The 23,203-nt window shown below is 37.8% G+C and overlaps 1 protein-coding gene across 3 annotated transcripts in view; it reads right to left on the bottom strand.

The window, feature by feature from the left end:
* Positions 1–22,680, bottom strand: part of NR2C2 (nuclear receptor subfamily 2 group C member 2) — a 456,514-nt gene extending 433,834 nt beyond the window's left edge. For all 3 annotated transcript variants that reach the window (XR_008403220.1, XM_053720676.1, XM_053720677.1), the window contains exon 1: positions 22,607–22,680. Coding sequence is in view for 2 of the 3 variants with exons in the window: in XM_053720676.1 (XP_053576651.1) it covers positions 22,607–22,678 (72 nt within the window). In the remaining variant the exon portion in view is untranslated. The remainder of the gene's footprint in view (positions 1–22,606) is intronic.
* Between the last annotated feature and the right edge of the window lie 523 nt (positions 22,681–23,203).

The raw sequence follows: 23,203 nt of genomic DNA, 5'->3' as shown, positions 1-23,203 counted from the left end.
ATTATTCAGATAGAACTTTTAATTGAATCAACATTCCAATTTACTTTTATCATCAAATTTGCTTTGTTCTCTTAGTATTCTTAGTTTTAAACTAAACCTAAGTAGGCTCATATGCTAATTTCTAAGCCTTTGAGGGCTGCCTCTTATCACATGCTTAGGTAATCAGAGGTAAAAAGTATATTAATATAACTGTGTTGGTTATGCAAAACTGGGGGAATGGGTAATAAAGGGATTATCTATATTTTAAAAAAATAATTCTATGATAGACTGTCCCTTTAAGTCCTATTATAATTCTTCTATTACAATTTTGGATATTGAATATTCCCACATTCATTTATGCCTACTCTGTGTAGTACTTGCTCACTAACTATCCTAATAGTTTTTGATTTTAGTTGTCCTACAATCACTGGCCTCACTAACTACGCTATTATTATAATATCTATTACTTATATGCATGCGAGCTATGATTCTCACTTAGTATTTCTCTATTCAAGCTTACTAATATTACTCATTCATGCATTTGTCTGTTAGCCCATTCTCCTCCCTTCCCTTATTGTACTACTTTTAATGCATTGTTAAGTACACAATTACTTTGTTTACCTTTGCCCGATATACAGATAAGGTTATTCAATGATATTATATATATATCTCTCTGTGTTGGTTGTATGTTTAACTATTAGTATAGCTTTGATTAGCGCACAGGTGTGTCAATTTATTTTTTATCCAATAAGATTTTAGATGATGAGTATGTATAGAGGTGTGACACGTAGCACTACAGGCTATGATTACGGCTATCAACTGAAACGCGTAGCCAACAGTGCCACACACCTGGTTGCTATCTTTCTTGTGTGCCTTTTCTATTTTTAACATGTTTCAATAAAGAAGTTTTTATTTTTCGACATATCCAGGATTCCTCTTTTTCTACTTTTACACCAATAAAAAAATAATTAAACAAAAGAAATTTAACAAAGCCAAGACAATACGCCATTTTAAATTAAATTATACAGACGTCAAAACATAAATTAAATAAATTATAAACCCACTATGTTAGCTATAATTAAACAGAAAATAAAAAGAAAACTGTAAATCTTAAAAGCATAAATATAATAAAAATAATATATTATAGATTAAAAATAAAGAATTACCGTTTCAGAGACTAGTGGTTAAATGTTCATTTCAGTCTTCTCCATTCTTGGTAAATGTTGATGGAACCAGTGAGTTGTTGCTGTGTTTTATAGACCTCTCCACATGATGTGTCACAAGTCTTTACTCAGCCCCCACACCTCTCAATGGGAGGGGGCTTTTTTCTTCTTCTTAATTCTTGAATATTATGTTCTTAATTTTATTTAATTATAATTTGAGAAATAAAGAACAGCAATAAATGTATGTTTAACATTTTTATTAAATGATTATTATAAACAATACAATAAAAGAAAATATTTAATGTAACAGTTTGATCAAGTGAGTGTTTATGTCTGGTTACAGCAAGGTCTACATGTCCGAACATGTTCATTACATATATTTCTTATACGTCATAATTGTTTACAATCCTTTAAAAAATAAGAGACCATTTTATCATTTTTTTTTTTTTAAATCTGATGAAAAGTAGCTCAAAACTTTATTAAAGCTCATACCTTTAGCCATACAACGTATAACAAATATACAATATTCACCACATACAATAGAAAATGTATCTTGTAACCGTTTATTCTGAAATACTATACGCTTTGCATTCCTTTTTAAGAAAATTAAAAATGATTTAGGAAATATTGGATCTGATGGGTCTATACCGTAAGAGCCAAAGAAATAACCAGTCCTCTTATCAATAAAAATGGAAACCAAATGTTCTCCAGCAGCAGTGTGGGGGTCCGTGTTAATAATAAAACATGCAGGATAGTTCGTTCATTTTTGCTTTGGTAGTAAATCACATGGAAATATGCCAGCAAAAGCAGAACGTGCATATGGATCAGTTGCTAAAATTCTATTTATTTCCAATGTATTAATTTTTTTCTTTTATAAGTAGTCATACAACACTTCTCTCTTGATTGATTTCAATAATGTTGTAAAAAAAAAAATCGCTGTATACAATCATGTTAACAGTTCTCTCAAGTGCTTTTGAAAATCGAATTTCATTTCTGGGATTACCGCTATGTATAAGAGAGTAATGAGAACCGCTTTCTCCATCAGGTGTGAGATCAAAGGCAAAAAGTGTGTATCCATTTATATATTCATCTCTGTTAATTAGGATTGCAGAGTCAGATTTCTGCTTCCCTGCAATGTTTACTAGAGAAATATATTCACGTATTGCATTTCCACTTTCAAATCTGGTTTGAAATGGCTTTGTTGGCATTTGCTCACCATCCGATAGAGTGCAGCAAAATTTACATGGTTATGTTTGAAACATAGTGGATTCTTGTCATAAGCTCCTGAGAAGACATCATTGTCTACAAATCCTATAACCACAAGCTTTGGTAATTGTCCCAGAAATACATTTTCTTGATTACATACACGGCTACCTGCAGCGAGAGAATACACTTTCAGTCCGACTCTATTCAGAGAATATTTTGCATTTGCTGTTAGCAGGCCTTGTGTATGACCTATTCACACTGCTGGTGATAGTTGCACTCTTGACAAAAAGTGATGCATTTAGATTTGTACTTTATACTGTTCTGGCTTCTGCAGACATGAGACAAAATGCATCTATTTCTGGTGAGTTTTATTTTCAGATCAATTCCGTTTAACATTAACTTTTCTTGTAAAAAACAGGTGATTGTGAAGATGTCTTAGAAATTCAATAGTTTTACCCCTTTCTAACATGTGCGCTCTTGTTGTTGACCCTTGATTGTCCCCCCATGGCACGTGTGTCATGGTGCCCCGCTGTATCTTTATAAAATAGTCCGGCTGTGAATTGCGTTGATAATGTATTAGCACTATAATTAAGAAATTCTTTCAATGTACCCACAGTAAGCGTAAAGGATTATTTGATTGTGATACAAGTCTGTCTCCTAATGTGACATCCACTTGATTAAACAGTGTGGCCAGTGGATAATTGATGAGGCTGACTCGGGCCCCCTCAGGAGGTGGTGTATTGTCTTGTTTAACAATTTTGCATGTTATAAACAAAAGGGTGTTGTTCAGATCAAAATAATGATCTCCACTTCCAGCTATATATTACTCTAAAGGTGCATTTTCAATAATTGCTGTCAGGAGTTGTATTTCCACATAGAGTGATTTTTCTATACTAGTCTGTGTAGGTTGTATTTGGAAAATATCCAATTCTGACATGTCATTTAAAAAAAAAAAAAAAAAAAGCTAACTGTGTGAACGCCTTGGTGCCCTCTGTCTCTTTCTGATTTTGCGTGCACGGTTTTTAATAATGTGTTGTGTTAAAATTGGTGAAAAAGCAATATCATGCTTTTTTTGGCTTTCTCTTGTTAGCAATATACACAATGCCAGTCCCCTCTTGTGGACCGTTATTCATAACCGCTGAAGACACACGGCTCACCACGTCCTTTCCTATGCCCTGTGCTGCTGTTTTCATATGTGCTTTTACAATTTAAAACCCATGCCTAAACAAAGGTACTGCCATCCTGAATAAGTTCCTGAACACACCGCCTATTCCACGGCCATACATGTATGAACTACCGTGAAAACCAGGTAGGCCATTTCCGGCTTGTGTTCTGTAATAATTGCTGTATATGGTCGGGGTCACCATAAGCTTTCATTGCAACCATTTTATCTTTTTTAGAACAACTCTTTTACGCGGCCTAAAGTGTAGCTTAATGATCGCCTTCCGTATTTAAATGCCACGTTTTTATCCTGGTCGTTCTTTATCTCAATTGTAACACGATCAAAATGATGACAGGTACATAGTAATAATTTCGCGAAATAATTTCGTTATTTTCGCCTGTATTATCGACAGCGAGCAGCAATGGTACATAGCTATTACTTACACGCTGATGTTTTATGATGTCGTGTAGATAAAAAAGTGTGCAGAATCCTGCTTTTATAACACAATATATCTTTCCATTCTCATTCTTGGCAGCCTGTGTGTTAATGTAATTTCTGAATATGTGATTATTAAAAGCACATATACACTTATTTTTTCTTTGCATAAATATTTGTAGATGATCTATTTATATAGCCCATAAAGTTTTTTCTTTTTGTTTTTTTTAAATGTATAGTTTGCTTATTTTTAAATAACATTGCTCCGATTTTCAGACTCCTAAACCAAGCCCCAACGTTTTATGAGAATATCCGTCAGCTACCTACTCCAGCTTGCTCCTGTTTATGTAAAGGGTCTTTTTCATATGCAAAAGAAGGGGGAGGGGGGGGTGTAATTTCCACTTGCAGTGGGCTTTCCACCTACCTTTTCAACAGAGCTAAACTGAGAGCTTCTAAGTTATTTATTTTTTTTAACAGTTTTATACTGGATTTTTATAATCAGTATCTGTGCATCTTATTCTTTATAGTAGTGTCTATTACACTGCAGTTATATGAAAATTAGTGTATACTGTCCCTCCTAAGATATGAGTTAACTTTCTGAAACTGTAATGATACTGCCACTACTACCTAACTACTCCCGACTGTCCCGGTGCTAATTCATCGTACTTTAGCTTCACGCCAATACTTACATTTTAAGCGTGGATAATGTAACATTAATAGCTCTAACTTTCTCATGCATCTCTTTATAATACCCAGGTTTCAAAATGCACATAAGTGATTGGTTTGTTCTGCGTTGTTAGTTATTTTGGAATCAGACGCTTCAAGAAGATCAAAAACAGTGGGGGTACATAACCTCTTCTTACGCCAACCTCCCATTCCCCCTTTTAATGTAACATGTTTAGCTAGCTTTGTTGTAAAACTAGAAATTTCATTGTTAGGGAACATATGAAAGGAGGCGTTACTTAGTAGAGTTAATAAAACAGATTTTGAAAATAAATTTTCCCCTTATGGGGGGGGGGGGGGGGAATTGATAGTGGGAACAAGATCATGGCTCCAAAAAAAATCACTGCAGGGTAAACATGTGTATCTCTGGAGGGAAGTTCCTGGATACCGGTTATGATTATAAGTTAAAGGAGAGAAAGAAAAAGAGGTATCATATGGCACACTGGAGTTGAGAGCCTAAGTTACCAATTTATTGTAGGCTCAGCACAAAGGGTAATTAAAATATAACTTATTAATTTCATTCTAAAAAAAGCAGTAAGGCAGTTCTCAACTGCTTCTCCTGAGAAATTGTGTTAATAAGAATAGTTTCATGGGTACTTAATAGGTAGTTGGCCTTAAACAGCATTTTTTCTAAACTTGTGGGGCAACATATCTGAAAGATTTGTACTACCACAATAGCGTTTAAAACTGGTGGTTAACGAAATAGCTGGTATTTTGCATAACACACACATGTTATACATTATCAGTGCGCATATATAATATTAGTGTAAACAACGGTGGTTAATTAAAATAGCGGTTGTAGTTGAGCAATACACCACTATATATTCTCAATAGCGTTAAAATATGGTGGTTGATGAAATAGCGGTATATTCTTTGTAACACTCTTTTTTACATTATCAGTGTCATATATAAAAATAGTGTAAAAATGGTGGTTCTACAATTTATGCTTACCTGATAAATTTATTTCTCTTATGATGTATCGAGTCCACGGTTCATCCTTACTTGTGGGATATTCCTCCTTCCCTACAGGAAGTGCAGAGAGAGCACCCAAAGCCAGAGCTGTCTATATAGCTCCCTCCCTTAGCTCCACCCCCCAGTCATTCGACCGAAGGCTAGGAAGAAAAAGAAGAACTATAGGGTGCAGTGGGTGACTGAAGTTTAAAAATAAAAATATATATATGCCTGTCTCAATATACAGGGTGGGCCGTGGACTCGATACATCACAAGAGAAATAAATTTATCATGTAAGCATAAATTATGTTTTCTCTTGTAAGATGTATCGAGTCCACGGATTCATCCTTACTTGTGGGATACCAATACCAAAGCTTTAGGACACTGATGAAGGGAGGGACAAGACAGGGACCTTAAACGGAAGGCACCACTGCTTGTAGAACCTGTCTCCCAAAAATAGCCTCCGAAGAAGCAAAAGTATCGAATTTGTAAAATTTGGAAAAGTATGAAGCGAAGACCAGGTCACCGCCTTACAAATCTGTTCAACAGAAGCCTCATTTTTAAAAGCACATGTGGAAGCCACAGCTCTAGTAGAATGAGTAGAAATTATTTTAGGAGGCTGCTGTCCAGCAGTCTCATAGGCCAAACGGATGATGCTTTTCAGCCAAAAGGAAAGAGAGGTAGCCGTAGCCTTTTGACCTCTCCGCTTACCAGAATAGATAACAAACAATGAAGATGTTTGACGGAAATCTTTAGTTGCTTGTAAGTAGAACTTTAAAAGCACGAACCACATCAAGATTGTGCAACAGATGTGCCTTCTTTGATGAAGGATCAACAATCTCTTGATTGATATTCTTATTAGAAACAACCTTAGGAAGAAAACCAGGTTTGGTACGCAAAACCACCTTATCTGAATGGAAAATAAGATAAGGGGAATCACACTGTAAAGCAGAGCCGAAGAGATAGCAACTAAGAACAAAACTTTCCAAGATAGAAATTTAATATCTATAGAATGCATAGGTTCAAACGGAACCCATTGAAGAACTCTAAGGACTAAGTTTAGGCTCCAAGGCGGAGCAACAGGCCTAAATACAGGCTTAATTCTGACCAAAGCCTGACTAAAAGCTTTAACGGCTGAGACATCTGCCAGACGTTTGTGTAGTAGAATAGACAAAGCAGATATTTGCCCTCCATATACTGAGCCACTGATGGCCGAGTTTTGATTTTCTGACCTCCGCCAGAAATATTTTCATTTCTACCGAATCTATCAGAGTCCCTAGAAAGGAAACTCTTGTAAGAGGGAAGAGAGAACTATTTTTTATGTTCACCTTCCACCCGTGAGATCTCAGAAAAGCCAACACAATGTCCGTGTGAGACTTGGCTAGCTGAAAAGTTGACGCCTGAATTAAGATGTCGTCTAGATAAGGCGCCACTGCTATGCCCCGAGGTCGTAGAACCGCCAGAAGGGACCCTAGCACCTTTGTTAAAAATTCTTGGAGCCGTGGCCAACCCGAAGGGAAGAGCCACAAACTGGTAATGCCTGTTTAGAAAGGCAAATCTGAGAAATTGATGATGATCTCTGTGAATAGGGATGTGTAGATACGGATCCTTTAAGTCCACGGTAGTCATATATTGACCCTCCTGGATCAGAGGCAGAATAGTCCGAATGGTCTCCATCTTGAATAAAGGAACTTTGAGGAACTTGTTTAGAATTTTGAGATCCAAGATTGGTCTGAAAGTTCCCTCTTTTTTGGGAACCACAAACAGGTTTGAGTAGAACCCTAGCCCCTGTTCCTCTTTTGGGACTAGGCGGATCACCCCCATGGTATGTAGATCTTCTACACAGTGTAAGAACACCTCTCTCTTTGTCTGGTTTACAGACAATCGAAAAATATGAAATCCCCCCTTGGAAGGGAGTCTTTGAATTCCAGAAGATATCCCTGGGACACAATTTCTAAAGCCCAGGGATCGTGAACATCTCTTGCCTGAGCGAAGAGAGAGAGTCTGCCCCCTACTAGATCTGGTCCCGGATCGGGGGCTACCCCTTCATGCTGTCTTAGAGGCAGCTGCAGGCTTCTTGGCCTGTTTACCCTTGTTCCATGCCTGGTTAGGTCTCCAGACTGACTTGGATTGGGCAAAATTCCCCTCTTGCTTTGCAGCAGAGGAAGCTGAAACGGAACCACTCTTGAATTTCTGAAAGGAACGAAAATTATTTTGTTTGGTCTTCATCTTATTTGATCTATCCTGAGGAAGGGCATGACCTTTCCCTCCAGTGATGTCTGAAATAATCTCTTTCATTCAGGCCCGAATAGGGTCTTCTTTGAAAGGGATGTTCAAAGGTTTTAGATTTAGATAACACATCAGCAGCACCAGGACTTAAGCCATAAAGCCCTGCGTGCTAAAATGGCAAAACCTGAATTCTTTGCAGCTAATTTAGCCAGTTGAAAAGCGGCCACTCTGTAATAAAAGAATTAGCCAACTTAAGGGCCTTGATTCTGTCCATAATCTCCTCTAATGGAGTCTCCATCTGAAGAGCCTCTTCTAGAGCCGCAAACCAGAAAGCAGCTGCAGTAGTTACAGCAACAATGCACGCAATAGGTTGGAGAGAAAAACCCTGATGAACAAAAATTTTCTTCAGGAGACCCTCACTAATTTTTTATCCATAGGGATCTTTGAAAGCACAACTGTCTTCGAGTAGGTATAGTTGTACGCATAGACAGAGTAGAAATAGCTCCCTCCACCTTAGGAACCTGTCTGCCCATGAGTCCCGCATGGTGTCAGATATGGAAACATTTTCTTAAAACGGAGAGAACGGGATACCTGGTCTATCCCACTCCTTAGTAATGAAATTCACAATCCTCTTAGGACTGGAAAAACATAAGTGTAAACAGGAACCTCTAGGTATTAGTCATTTTACACAATTTCTCTGGAACCACTATAGGGTCACAATCATCTAGAGTCGCTAATACCTCCCTGAGCAATAAGCAAAGGTGTTCAAGCTTAAATTTAAAGGCCGTCATATCAGAATCTGTCTGAGGAAGCGTCTTTCCTGAATCAGAAATTTCTCCCTCCAGATAACAAATACCTCACCCCTACATCAGAGCGATTGTGAGGGCATATCAGATACGGCTACTAAAGCATCAGATGGCTCAGCATTTTTCCTAAACCCAGAGCTGTCCCGCTTTCCTTGTAAACCAGGCAGTTTATGATAAAACCTCGGTGAGGGTTATATTCATAACTGTGGCCATGTCTTGTAAAGTAAAAGAATTTGACGCACTAGAGGTACTTGGCGTCACTTGTGCGGGCGTTACTGGTTGTGACACTTGGGGAGAGCTAGATGGCGAACCCTCATTTACTTCTGATTGAGAATTATCTATTGCTCTATTTTTAAGTGCTAATATATGTTCTTTATAGTTTATAGACATATCAGTACAATTGGGACACATTCTAAGAGGGGGTTCCACAATGGCTTCCAAACATATTGAACAAGGATTTTCCTTGGTGTCAGACATGTTAAACAGGCTAGTAATGTAACAAGCAAGCTTGGAAAACACTGTAATCAAAGTAAATAACACGGTAATGTGCCTTTAAGAGAAAAAAAGCTGCACAAATTCTGCAAAACAGTGTAAAAAAGCAGTAAACTTTTAGACATTTTTACAGTAGCATCATAAAGACTTAGTAACTTTGCACAGCTATGCCAATAAACAATTAACCCCTTAATGGCAAAACCGGATTGAAAAAAAACGTCAAAACCGGTAAAAAAGGACTTTCAGCACCATGCCACAGCTCTGTTGTGGCTCCTACCTGCCCTTCATAACGATTTGTGGGGAAAAAACTTATTTTACAGCCCTCAAACACAGCAGGAACCTCAGGAGAAGTAGTTAGATGTCTGAGGAAAAAAAACTGAGCAACTGAGGTGCGAAAATAGGCCCCTCCCACCTCACTCGATGTTTTGAGGCCTATCAGAGAAACACCAGAGTGTCTCTTAATTAACCATGTGAGTTACAAAACTCAAAAACAAGCCACAATGACCCCTTTAGTCCCTTCAAAAAACGTTATAATTGCATCATTCACTGAATAAACAAAAAAGTTTTTTCCTAACAGTGTCACCAGTAGCTAATGAGCCCTTCAAGCAAGCTGAAATTCCTATTAAAGTGTCTGAATACAGCTTACCCTTCCCTCATGGGGATATTGCCAGCCTTTTCTAGAATTAACACAGTCTGTCTAGAAAAATATAGACTGAACATACCTCATATGCAGCTTAGCCTGCAAACCGTTCTCCCAACTGAAGTTTTCCAGTACTCTTCAGCCCTTGTGAGAACAGCAGTGGATCTTAGTTACAAAGTGCTAAAATCATCATCCTCCTTGCAGAAATCTTCATCCCTTTTCTGCCAGAGAGTAAATAGTACACACCGGTACCATTTAAAATAATAATCTTTTGCTTGAGAAATAAAAATCTAACATTTTTGTCACCACACAGCTCTTTGCCCTTCCTAGCAGTTAAGCAGGCAGAGAGAATGACTGGGGGGTGGAGCTAAGGGAGGAGCTATATAGACAGCTCTGCTGTGGGTGCTCTCTCTGCCACTTCCTGTAGGGAAGGAGAAAATCCCACAAGTAAGGATGAATCCGTGGACTCGATACATCTTACAAGAGAAATAGTGGTTATATTGAGCAATACACTGCTATATATTCTCAGTGTCATATAAAAGTTTGTGTGTTAATCACAACATTTTTCTAATCCACCACAAGATCCCACAAGTTTTTGCTCATATGACTACTTAATTAAATTTTTGTGAAAAAAGAAAATAATTTTCTCCTTTTTCTCATCAGAAGCTATTTTTAATTGGTTTAATTCAGTATGTTCCGTTTTTGGGACACTACTCTTTTAATCAGGTTTACTTAACTTATGACTATTCATGTCACCTTAGGGATCATCTGTAGTGTATTTGTACCAGGTATATAACAATACAATCAGAATTAGTTTTCATAATTGAACTACTCTAATAGTAAACGTAGCACATATTATGCAACACATTATGTGCCTACGTAAATCATTTACACTGTTTATATGATTATACAGAGACAAGGACACATTACCTATCTTAATGAATGATTGTTCACCTAGCACCTACCTACAACAATTGATACCCTATTTTAAAATATCACACACTCTTTTTATTTTTTAAGAATTAAATTAATAAAAGTTATATTTTAATTCCCATTTGTGCTAGCCTACAATAAATTTGGTAACTTAGGCTCTCAACTCCAGTGTGCCATACGATACCTCTTTTTCTTTCTCTCCTTTAACTTAAATAAAAAGATGACTGCTCCATTATACTATAAAGTAGTTAGCTGACTTTTGGGTACCCAACTGTTGAATTTATTTGGGTAACCTCTCCACTTCACATAACAGTATAGTTTTCTTCTGATATGTTTCTGTTTTAGAACCTCTTCAATTCTGTACACACGATTGTCATCATGTGATATTTTTTGAATCTCTTCAGTGTAGAAACTGCCTTCAATAGTTTCACATGCTAAATATTTCAGTTTATAAAGAGGTTTAGAACCACGTGTATTCACACCATCTATTACAAATATTTCAACTGAAATTCTGCTCATATCCTTTTGTGTAGGGTCCTTTATACTTTGAAATCCTGACATGTTCCCCAACTTTTAAAGCAGGATTAAAGTGTCAGTAAACTTTAAAAATAATGTTATATAATTCTGTTTCACAGACCCGCTCTCTGCTAAGCGGGTCTGTTATATTTACTCAGCACATCGGGCCAGCTGTATAGTCACTGTGACAGGAGAGACCTGCACTTAGTCTTATGGCGCGGTCGGGCCGGGCTGTGACTATACAGCTGGCCCGATGCACTGAGTAAATATAACAGACCCGCTCATCAGAGAGCGGGTCTGTGAAACAGCGCTTTTTAAAAAAAAAAAAAAATGAATAGGGGAAATTATGTTTTAATAATGTTTGGCTAATATAATGTTATATAATTCTGCACTATGTGCAGAATTATATAACATTATTTTTAAGGTTTACTGTCCCTTTAATGTTCTTAGATTTTGAAGAAACACCATAAATATTTTTCCAAATGAGCAGTGAATTTTCCTGTGCCACGTTTACAGGTGAACATCTTATAGTCCTGTGGTATGTGTTGTTGTAGCTAAAATTAAGAGCGTTTAACACATCTATATAACCGTTAGGTATTGCGGTATGTAAAATACTTCCACATTTTAGTTTTTAATTTAGTGTTCACAAATGGTTGCTTTAACAACATTGTTTGCTACAAAATGTTGAATTTTATATTTTTTAAATACTTTTTGGACAGTTACATTTAAGAATTCTTTGCCTTTGTCAGTCTGAATCTTTAAAAAAGGTACACGTCCACCTTGAACAATTTCTTGAAATCCCTTTGCGACGGATGAGCTGTTTTTATTAGACAAACAGACAACCCAAGCATATTTAGAAAAACAGTCTATAACGGTGAGAATATACTTGATACCATCATTATATTTAGCAAGTTTACCAAGTCAGCCTGCCATTGAATATCTATAGACGCTGTATATATTTTGTTTCTTTCAAAAACACATCTAACAGGCTTATGAAGTGTATAAGAATCTTGATATTTTAAAAATGATTCTGTGTCTTCTTTGCTAATGTCATATTGTTTAGACATACGATACAGATTATGTACCCCTCCAAAAGAACCTGTTTTTAATGGGTTATAATAAATGTCTTAATTTTGCTTCATGATTTTTATCCCATATAATGGACCAAAATCAGACTTTTTTTTCATGTAGTTTTTACAGCAATCTGTAATCGTTGTAAATGTTGACAGTTTGAGATGGCAGTTAACTTTGAACCTAACCGTAGACACGTGTTAGCAATAGCCTTTCACGAGGAAACAAAGCATATCTAATTGGGAACAGAGGATATTCAGTCTTAAAAAAAAGATGTTAACATTATCAGCACTGGCCTATGACCTGTGAGTGTTGGTCATAAAATTTCAAGAGGAAACAGATGATATTCTTAAAAAAAAAAAAAAAAAAAAGAAAAAAAAAAAAAAAAAAAGAAAAAAATGTAAACATTATCTTTTGTCATTATCTGCACTGACCTGTGACCTGTGGTCATTTTGACACAAGGAAGAATGCTGAAATAAATTTGACAGTGTTTAACACCCCTATCTGATGTTAGACATGTGTTGGTCATAGCATTTCACAAGGAATGTGAAAAGAAGAAATACATTGCTTTGCTTTTAATATTAAAGGGACACTGAACCCAAATCGTTTCTTTCGTGATTCAGATAGAGCATGCGATTTTAAGCAACTTTGTAATTTACTCCTATTATCAATTTTTCTTCGTTCTCTTGCTATCTTTATTTGAAAAAGAAGGCAGCTAAGCTTTTTTGGTTTAGTACTCTGGACAGCACTTTTTTTTTTATTGGTGGATCAATTTATCCTCCAATCAGCAAGAACAACCCAGGTTGTTCACAAAAAAATGGGCCGGCATCTAAACTTACATTCTTGCATTTCAAACAAACATACCAAGAGAATGAAGAAAATGTGATAATAGGAGTTGTGACAAACCAGGGTTACCAAATAGGTCACAATCTAGCCCCACCAGGCCAGCTTGTGATTTAGTTCTGTGGGTGCAAGGGTTAACAACACTCCCTATTCTGTACTAGACATAAAAGAAATGTCCAAAACTCCCCTTTAATGCCACCCACACTAAACTAACAACCATATAGCTCCAAAACTGCCACAACTTAAAATTTATTAAAGGGAAAATCATAAGAAAAAACCCAGACTTACAAATGAACTCTCCGAGTACAATTTAGCAGAAAATTACCTAAATTATACAGTTCTAATATTCCAGTCTCTTCCAGTAACGTGGTTCAATTATTAGACAAAGGCCAAACTTAATAAAGGAATTATTTATTATGCCAAAAATTATTATGCACAATGCATTATTAATAAAAAATTGTTACAAATAAAATTACACACAGCAAACAGTTATTTAAAATAAAAAAGGAGAAAAAAATATGGAATACTTTACTAGTCTCAAGATCTGTGCCAGGGGCTGGCATGAAGCAATGGTCCTTACTCTGTAGAACAGCTCCCCTTGTGTTTTAACACTAAAATGGGTCATTCTTACAAGACCCTTATACCTTTTTTCCCATAGATCAGGTTACCTGACCACACCCTCCTGGGTGGGCTAAGAAACCCCCCTGGCATTAGACCAATGTCCTTTTTATTGACCTCATCAGGATATGGGGGAGAAGCACTGTTGTATCTCTGGAGCTGACAGATTGACTCAATGCATACACAATAACATTTGGAGCAAGGGTTTTAGAAACTATTTATGAGGGGTTCTGGCACATCAAAGAAAACACAAACAAACACAGTACACAGCTATTTTTAAAAAACAAACAACTGTTTTTAGTTTACAAACTAAACAGAATTAACCCCTTAACAGCTCAATCCTGAGATATTCGTGACAGGAGTAAATTAGAAAGTTGCTTAAAATTTCATGCTCTATCTGAATCACGAAAAAAAAATTTGGGTTCAGTGTCCCTTTAAGTTCATGTAGAAACCATATACATTTGATACAAGAAATTATATTAAAAAGAGGTGTGTCTATGTGGGAGGTTTTTTGAGTTGGCAGGTAACAGAATGCTTCTGTTTAAGAGATATGTGAATTAGCACACATTACCTACAGACAGATGAATGCTGAACACTTTTTGTGCAGGGGAGAATGCTTCTCTCTGTGTAAGAGATATGTGAGTTAGCACACATTACCTACAGACAGATGAATGCTGAACACTTTTTGCGCAGGGAGAATGCTTCTGTCTGTGTAAGAGATATGTGAATTAGCACACATTACCTACAGACAGATGAATGCTGAACACTTTTTGTGCAGGGAGAATGCTTCTTTCTGCGTAAGAGATATGTGAATTAGCACACATTACCTACAGACAGATGAATGCTGAACACTTTTTGTGCAGGGAGAATGCTTCTGTCTGTGTAAGAGATATGTGAATTAGCACACATTTTCTCCAGCATGTATCAGACAGCTGAATGTTGAACACTTTTTAGATTCAAAAGACTCTATAGCTTAACAACTTTTGGTTAATTAAGAAAGATACAAAATATCTTCTCTGTCTAATGGACGAGCCCCATTACGCAGAGAAGATATCTATTTTATATCTTCTCTGCGTAATGCCATTGGGCATTACGCAGAGAAGATATTTTGTATTTTTTCTTTTTTTAAATATCCCTTATTAGGAATACATTGAATTAAAATGTGTACTGGTTTTTTTTTTGGTTTTTTTTTTTTTTTAACTTAATTGCACTGAAATCTTACAAAATATCAGTTAAACAATACATAAAACATTAACACAACACTATTTACAATAAAATTATATTGTTTATTATTTTAACATTAAAATAAATGTTAAAAATAGTAGGCGGGGAAGGGTGGAAATATTGGGAGAGTGGGCGGGGATCTGCATATAAAGGGGTGGGGATTTGCCTATAAAGGGGCATGGTACCTGTCAAATTAAGTTTGACAAGATATCCCTATTTGTACTACTTCTCCATCTTGGAGGACAGTACGCTGAGAAACTGTTGTTTTGACATATCAGGTCTAAAGGACGAAAAATTCCCTCCTTTTTTAGGAACCACGAACCGAATGGAAAATAAACTAACTCCTGTTCCAAAACTGGAACTGGACAATCACTGCCAGCGAGGAAGATCCTAAACACATTTCAAGAACGTCTCTCTTCTTATTGGACTACAGATAATCTTGAGAGGTGAAACCCGCTCCTGGGAGAAAGGAGTTGAATTCCAATTCATAACCCTGGAATACTATATCAACAGCCCTTTAGGGATCTAGGACCTTTCGTATCCGGGCAGTACAAAAACTGAGGTAGACAGCCCCCCCCCTACATGCAGAATGAGAGAGTTAGCTGTGGGTTTCTTTAATTACTTCCCCCTGATGCCAGACTGATTGGGTATCCAAAAGGGCTTGAACTACTCCAGCTTGTTAGACAAAGGGGAAGAACTTTGTGAAGTTACAAAGTAACAAAATTAGCAACAGAAATAAAAAAGTGGCCTAACAGCCTTTTTGGGAAATCAGACCAGGTGTCGCACTTGTCCATAAAGGTCTCCATCCCTAAAGGAGTATCTATTTTAATCAGAATAATAAAGGCCCCTACTACTTTAAGTACCATGCGCCATGATATTTAAAGAAGACAGTTTATTACAGACAGGAGATGGGGAAAAAGATTTCCTTGACTTCTCCCATACCTGATAAATTCTCCTAGCATAGTCGAGAACAGGAGAAATTTTTACAAATTAATCCTAGTATATATAAACATTACTATATTCTAGAGGATTGACGACGTCAGGAGAGTCGAAGTCAACCAAGAAGCCAACCCTTCCGAAATAATACCCAGAAGGTGTACAGGCTTGAATCTGAAGAGAACTAATTCAGCACCAGATGAAGGAATTATACTGTCAGAGATTTAACCCTCAGATCCTACCGACTATCCTTATCAGCCTATAAGGAAGACAATATGTATAATAGCCAGCGGAGCAGAAACCTTACTATGCAATTTATTAAATTTCCTCTAGGGTTTTTCCTTTAACATAGGAAAAAAACAGATAATGCCACAGATAACTCCTCCAGGAGACTGAGAGGAATTGCAGTGCACAGCATGCAACGCCATAAAAAAGGGGCTTGGGACGTTTGAGGAGAAGCTGTGGCATTAGCCTAGAAAGCATCATCCAGGGAGACATGATGCTAAAATAATTCTTAGAAATAAATTATTTAAAAACATAAAAAAAATATTTAAAATATTTAAAATGACCCCCTCACTTTAAAATTAGAGACTTGCTGGAATAATAATTATACTTAGGAACAGAACTCTGTTCCATTCTTTAACAAAAATATTTAATTGGAATTAAGATAAGGTTTCCTTATGTGAAGGAAATCTAATATAAACAAGGGAAATGTATGAGGAACCTATGTAACAAGCATAAAACTGCAATTGTGTACCATACCAGAGCAAATAAAAAGGTTTTTCCTTAAAGAAAAATCCATTTGTTCAAAGACATTATTTTCCCTTGGTATCCCTGAGTTTATTTATGCAGACCGTCATAAAAAAAAAACATAATATTCCACAAGTCTTGTTACTTAGATTCAAAACTCTGTAACCTAAAGTTTAAAAACCCACCAGACTAACTCTATACAAGCTCCGTTTGTATAATTACAGAGGAGAGCCTGATTTGGAAAAACTATGAAAGGAAATCTGCTTGACCCTGCTACCAGTACTATACTCTCTCGGGACCGTTCAGAAAGAAACGCCGCTCCGCTCTCAGTTGGAGAACGAGGCGGGGTCATCGAACCGAAATGACAGTCCAAGATGGTGCTTCTCCTACCTGAGGAGGAGGCGGGGCCACGAGGGCGGCATGGAGATGAAGCGTGCAAACATTGCGCTTCATCCTGCCGCACAAAAAAACACCTTCATACAACATTCAAATTTGTGAAGGGTACAGACACAAGAAAAAGTATCAAAAGTATTGCTCAGCTTCCTAAAAAGCGGAATAGAATACCCCAACTCAGAGATATTGCTTCTCGTAAGGCAATGTGTGTTCCCAGCTATTCAGCTCCTTAGAAATGGCATCCTACACGCTCTATTCTCAGTCACTACCAGAGGAAGCTGTTCAAGTACAGATTAAAAACCAAACAGTGCTCATTACATCTAAGCCCCAAGGTAGTTAACCCCTTCCTTCTATGAAGGAGATTAACCCTTAGTCTCCAAGTCTCATGACTAAAAACAAGTTCTTCTCTGTGAAAGGCACGTTGAGCAAAAAGAGGCTGCTTCTTGGGTGGTAACTAGCCACAGAACAAGCTATTATGCTATTGTTCGTTCCCAGGTTGAGCGCTTCTCTCTTTTTATTTAAGCAAATTATGACACTTAGGGAAGTCTCCTTAAATGTGATGCGGGAATCCAGACGTGAACCCGTTGCTTAGTGTGCCTAGAGGGATTTGGCTGCACCTCACCGACAAGGCCCACAATAGGCCGAAACGTACGTCTGGGGTTTTGCGGTTTCTCTCGTTCAGAGATTGCCTAGTATTTTGGAGCTGGACTGTACTGTGAAGTCAGGATCAGACTGATATGCTTCAGGAAAGTTCTTCTCTGTGAAAGGCACATGTTGAGCAAAAAGAGGCTGCTTCTTGGGTAGTAACTAGCCATAGAACAAGCCATTATGCTATTGTTCGTTCCCAGGTTGAGGGCTTCTCTCTTTTTACTTATGTTCATGACTAATGTGCTTGCATACTGCCCTAAGTATCCCTAAGGATTTGTGCCACTCACAGCAGAGGGTCCTTAACCCCATCAGTGCCAGCCTTCTAGCCCCAGAAGAACAAAGGCCCATACCTGCATTCTAGCCATCCGGCAGTCAGACAGTTTACAAAGTATGAGAGGCTGCCACTCCTCACAGAGACCTCAGGCTTTCTATACCAGGGCAGCAACATGTCAGGAAAATGCAGCAAAGCCCACTTTACAAGTTCCTGCTATAAAGCTACCACAGCCCTGCTGAAGAGACCAATGTGCAGTACAGCTATACCCAAATTGTGATGGTAGATCAGAGCAATCCTACCCTGGCTTCAAAATAAAAAATCTTGATAGAAGAATCTTAATCAGGACACCTAATTACTTCACCTCCTCCTCTGCACCAAGGAAGAATGGAGCGAATAGCCTCCATCTTGAAGAACAGTACTTTAAGAAACTGTTTAGACAATAAGGTTCTAAATTAGGACAAAAAATTCCCTCTGGAATCCCGAACAGAATGGAATTATACAAACCCCTGTTCCAGAACTGGAACGTCACTCCTAGGGAGGAAGATTCTGAACACATTACAAGAATGTCTCACTTCTTATCCGACTGCAGATAATCTTGAGAGGTAAAACCTGCTCCTGGGAGGAAGGGGTTGAATTCCAACTCGAAAACCCTGGAGTACTATATCAACAGCCCCTTAGGGATCTAGGACCTTCCTCATCCAGGCAAGACAAAAACTGTGATAGATCTAATAAGACAAGGCATTGTTCTGAAAGAACAATTAACCACCAGCCCTTAGAGGATGGTAACGATCCATCGACCTCTGGGTTCTGACCCTAGCAAGCTTTCACCAAAGTAGAAAAGTTCACTTCTACATAGGACTTTGTGCATTCAAAAAGTCAGCAATAGGAGAATCCCTAAAGGGCTGGAGACAGTAGAAAAGGCATCCCTAACTACTCCTACTCAAAAAATCTTTATAGCACTTTCAAGGGTTGACAACGAAGGAAGCATCTGTGTCATCCAAGTAGCCAAAAACCTCTTAATAATACACGAGGTAATCAAGCATACATCTAAAAGGAAATCACTTCAGCATCAGATGAAGGAATTAGACTGCCCAGACCTGAGATTTCACCCTCAGAAACTACCTGCGAGTCCTCCTCACCAGACTGAGGCAAGAGAGCGATCTCTGTAGTAAAATGTGAAACAGAACTACTATCTGAAAAAGTTTAAAGTCCTCTTGCATTTTCCCTATAAGAAAGGAAAAACAGAGAAAGCCGCAGATACCGCCAAGGATACCTAAGCTACAAATTCCGTAGGAAAATATACTCCTCCAGGAGATTGAGAGGAACCGCAGGGCACTACATGTGATGCCATAAAGGCTTGGGACGTTTAAAGGAGAAGCCGTGGCAATGCCTGAACAGCATCATCCTGGGAGACATGAGACTCAATATGCAACAAACTAGGAGAGCATATCCTAGCTCTGGCTAAAAACTATAAACCTCGTATTGAGAAACAAGAGGCTCAAAGAAAAATACATTTCATCTTTACAACAATTATTTTATTTAACATGAGGGACATAAAAGTTTACCACAACAATCTGCCCTCAAAAAAATATAATGGACATAAATGTTTCCAAACAAATGTTGTCCTAAGCTATCCTTGTTCCAAATTCAAATTTATTCTAACACTAACCAAAGTGGTATATAACTTTAAGAAAAATGGCCATCAAAATTTAAAACACAGTGTGTTATAGTCAAAAAGCAAACAAAATGTACCTGAAGAGCCTGTTAATAACCATTTGCTTCTAAGGTACAGACACACCTGAACAAATGCCACAAAAAAAATGACAAATTAAACATTTCATTAAAAAGTACTATCACTTTAAGAACATAACACTCGCTTAAGATCACACTACTAGCCTGGAATAACTCTCCATCCAGGATGACTACAAACTCTATAGAATATGTATAAATATAGTCTATGTCATTGGATAAAGGACAACATGATTTATTAAACAATGCAGTGTAAAACTTCATGCACATTAGCCGTAGTTCTGAAAAGACTCTAAAAACATTCCTCTATTACTGTAAGGCAGTGCTTTCCAAACTGTGTGTCGGGACACACTAGCGTGTCGGCAGCAGTGTGTAGGTGTGTCCCTGCTTCAGCACTAATTTTTTAAAATTTAATTTTTTTAAACATTTTTTTTTTGGTTTCTGACTTTCTGTCTGCCTGCTACGCATATCACATGGTTGACACGTGATTGATACCTAGGGGGTCACAGATCATCTTAACCTATTGGCGCAGATCAGTGGGAACTGAAACTATTGCCATTGGTGGCTTTGGCGGCACATTGGCTCCTGACTGCATGTGTAGTCTCCTTAATTGGCTCGTGACTGCATGTGTAGTCAGTGAGTGGGACAGCAGTGTGTTTGCAGCAGTCAATCGGACTCACCAAGCTCTGAGGGCGGCAGCTTAAACGCTGAGCTGAAGTCAGAAGTCATTGGGGGTTTTTTTGCAACTAGCTCCCAGTAGTGCATTGCTGCTCCTGCTCTTGATATATGGATAGGAAGGGGAAGCTTAAAAAATGCTTAATGATGAAATGCGAATGTCTTTATCTAATATTCCACCAAATATTCAGAAATTGTGTCCATCCTATCAATCTTATACATCCTATTAAAATAGTAAGTAGCTTTTGGTGATATTAAACTTTTTGTTTTAATTCTTGCACATACTTACTGTTACTTGTAAATACAGTTTGTTATTAATAATTTTATGTATGTTACTCCGTTAGCCTCTTAAAACAAGTTAGTTTAACGTCCTGTTTGCCAGTACAGACTGAATTACTGTGTCGCGAAATGATGTAGGCTTCAAAAAAGTGTGTCACCAACATGAAAAGTTTGAAAGCTCTGCTGTAAGGGATGTTAAATTGACCAAGCTCTCTGGTTAACAGAACGAGTCAAACGCTGCTCCGATCTGCGACGGAGCAGTTAAGAAAGTGCGGGTCACATGACCGGATCCCACTATAGCCGAAATGGCGTCGCTCTCCTTCAGTGTGAAGGAGGCGGAGACTAGGCAACAACAGGCAAATGAAGCACAAAACTTCTCTTGAACATCGCATTGCACTTCATTCTTAACACAAACATATGTCCTGAAAAGAATAACAACTGCGCCGCTCCGTTAGACCTTCAAGAAAAACGGAGAAGGCGTCTCACAAACAGTCCCAAAATTAAAGATAATACAATTTTACAGAGTATGCAGAGAGTTTATCCCCAAACCTCATACATATGAAATAAAATATACGCTTGCAAAGCACGCTAGAGGAAACTTTAACCCCTCAAAGGCTACATTAATGCCATAAAAAAAAAATGCAGCAAACCCTCAAATTTTGTGATACTACTATCAATAAAAACCCTCATTCAGGAATACTATATATCAAAGTATTAACCCCTGAAGCTGTACTTGTCTCCTGTAACATAGTGCCTGCGCCCTGCCTGAATAGTCCGATAAAGGATAAAAAAGTCCCAAATAATTGCGTGTGCAGTTCCTGTAAAACCCTTAAGTGCCAGTCCCCCAGACATAGAAGACCAATGCACTTACCTGTATCTAGCCCGTCCGGCAGGAGAACAGCCTCACCCGCTTGAGAGACACAGCTCCTCAGACACATGGAAAACAAAAAAGACCTGAATAATCCTAATTAAGCTTTAAGGATAGGGCAGCAACAACTATTTGGGAGGCGCAGGAGGAGGATTATACCCCACAAGTTCCCAATTGCTTAAAAGCCACCATTGCTCTACTGAAGAGACTGGCATGGGCTTACGGCTAAACCCCAGAGGAAGCAGGACAATCTTGCTCTGCTTCAAAATAATAAAAACGGTTGATTGAAAGAAGATTCTTTCATACACCTAAACTTTACCAGCTCCTTGCACTACAGGCAAAGAGAATGACTGGGGGTTGTGGGAAGATAAGTAATATTTAACAGCTCTGCTGTGGTGCTCTTCTGCCTCCTCCTGCTGACCAGGAGTGATATTTTCAACAGTAATTGATGATGATCTGTGGACTCCCTGTGTCATTAGAAAGAAATAGTGCACACAAGTGTGTTGATAAGATCAATCAAAGTAAAGCAGAACTAAGAAAAATACAAATATGATAGTGTAGATACACTGAAGACACAAACTTGTAACAGCATAGAGCCTCCAGCAACACGCGGCATAGAGCCTCCAGCAACACGCGGCATAGAGCCGCCAGCAACAGCGCGCATAGAGCCTCCAGCAACCACGCGGGCATAGAGCCTCCAGCAACACGCGGCATAGAGCCTCCAGCAAAATTATCGTTTGTGGTTACAATGTACAAAGGGTAAAAATCAATATAAGGAAAAAACACAGCAAGTTATGATTCAAGCGATAAAGGCCTCATATTAGGAGAAACGTGGCACAATGCTATTTTAGGCTGAGAACCGTCCCTTACAATTCACCCACAGTCCTGCAGTGCTGGCTGGCCCACAGAAAATAGGTACGTAAAGTCAAGTGGACACTTTAAAACACAGTGAGCACAAATTAAGTTTTTGGAGTTTTATGGGGCAATAAAAAATATTTGTGTTTTCCTGCTGTTTTGTACTTGCACTTTCTGGAATGGCATACCTGGATACGTTGTGGTGATGTTATGCTGTTTCTGTAGAGATTATCTGGATACGCGTGGACCGAGCTGGTCATCACGAAAATTCCTGAACACTGGTAACAAATGGAAATGTGCAACTGCAGTTAACAAATGTATATGGAACATACGAGCCAGCGGCAAAATTGTATTAGCAGCTAGGTAAAAGGAAATATATATAATATATAAATATATATAAATATATATAATAATATATATATATATATATAAATATATATAAATATATATATATATATATATATATATAATATATATATATATATATATTTATATATAATATATACACACATACACACACACACACACACACAGGTGGCCCTCGTTTTACAACGGCTCAATTTACACTGTTTCAGAATAACAATCTTTTTTTCCAGTCATGTGACTGCTATTGAAAAGCATTAAGAAGCAGTACATTTATTAAAATAGCCAGTAGGTGGAGCTGTCCGCTTGTGCTGCAGCAAAGCCAAGCAAGTTGAAATTAATCAGTTTAACCAGACCTGAGCTATCGAGCAGATTTCAAAGGAACAAGATCTTCCCGTCTATAAATCAGTCCAGATTGGAAT

This window comes from Bombina bombina, chromosome 7 (assembly GCF_027579735.1).
Source record: "Bombina bombina isolate aBomBom1 chromosome 7, aBomBom1.pri, whole genome shotgun sequence".
NCBI lineage: Eukaryota > Metazoa > Chordata > Amphibia > Anura > Bombinatoridae > Bombina > Bombina bombina.
The sequence above is the reverse complement of the archived record's forward strand: the minus strand, read 5'-3'. Positions and strand labels throughout refer to the sequence as shown.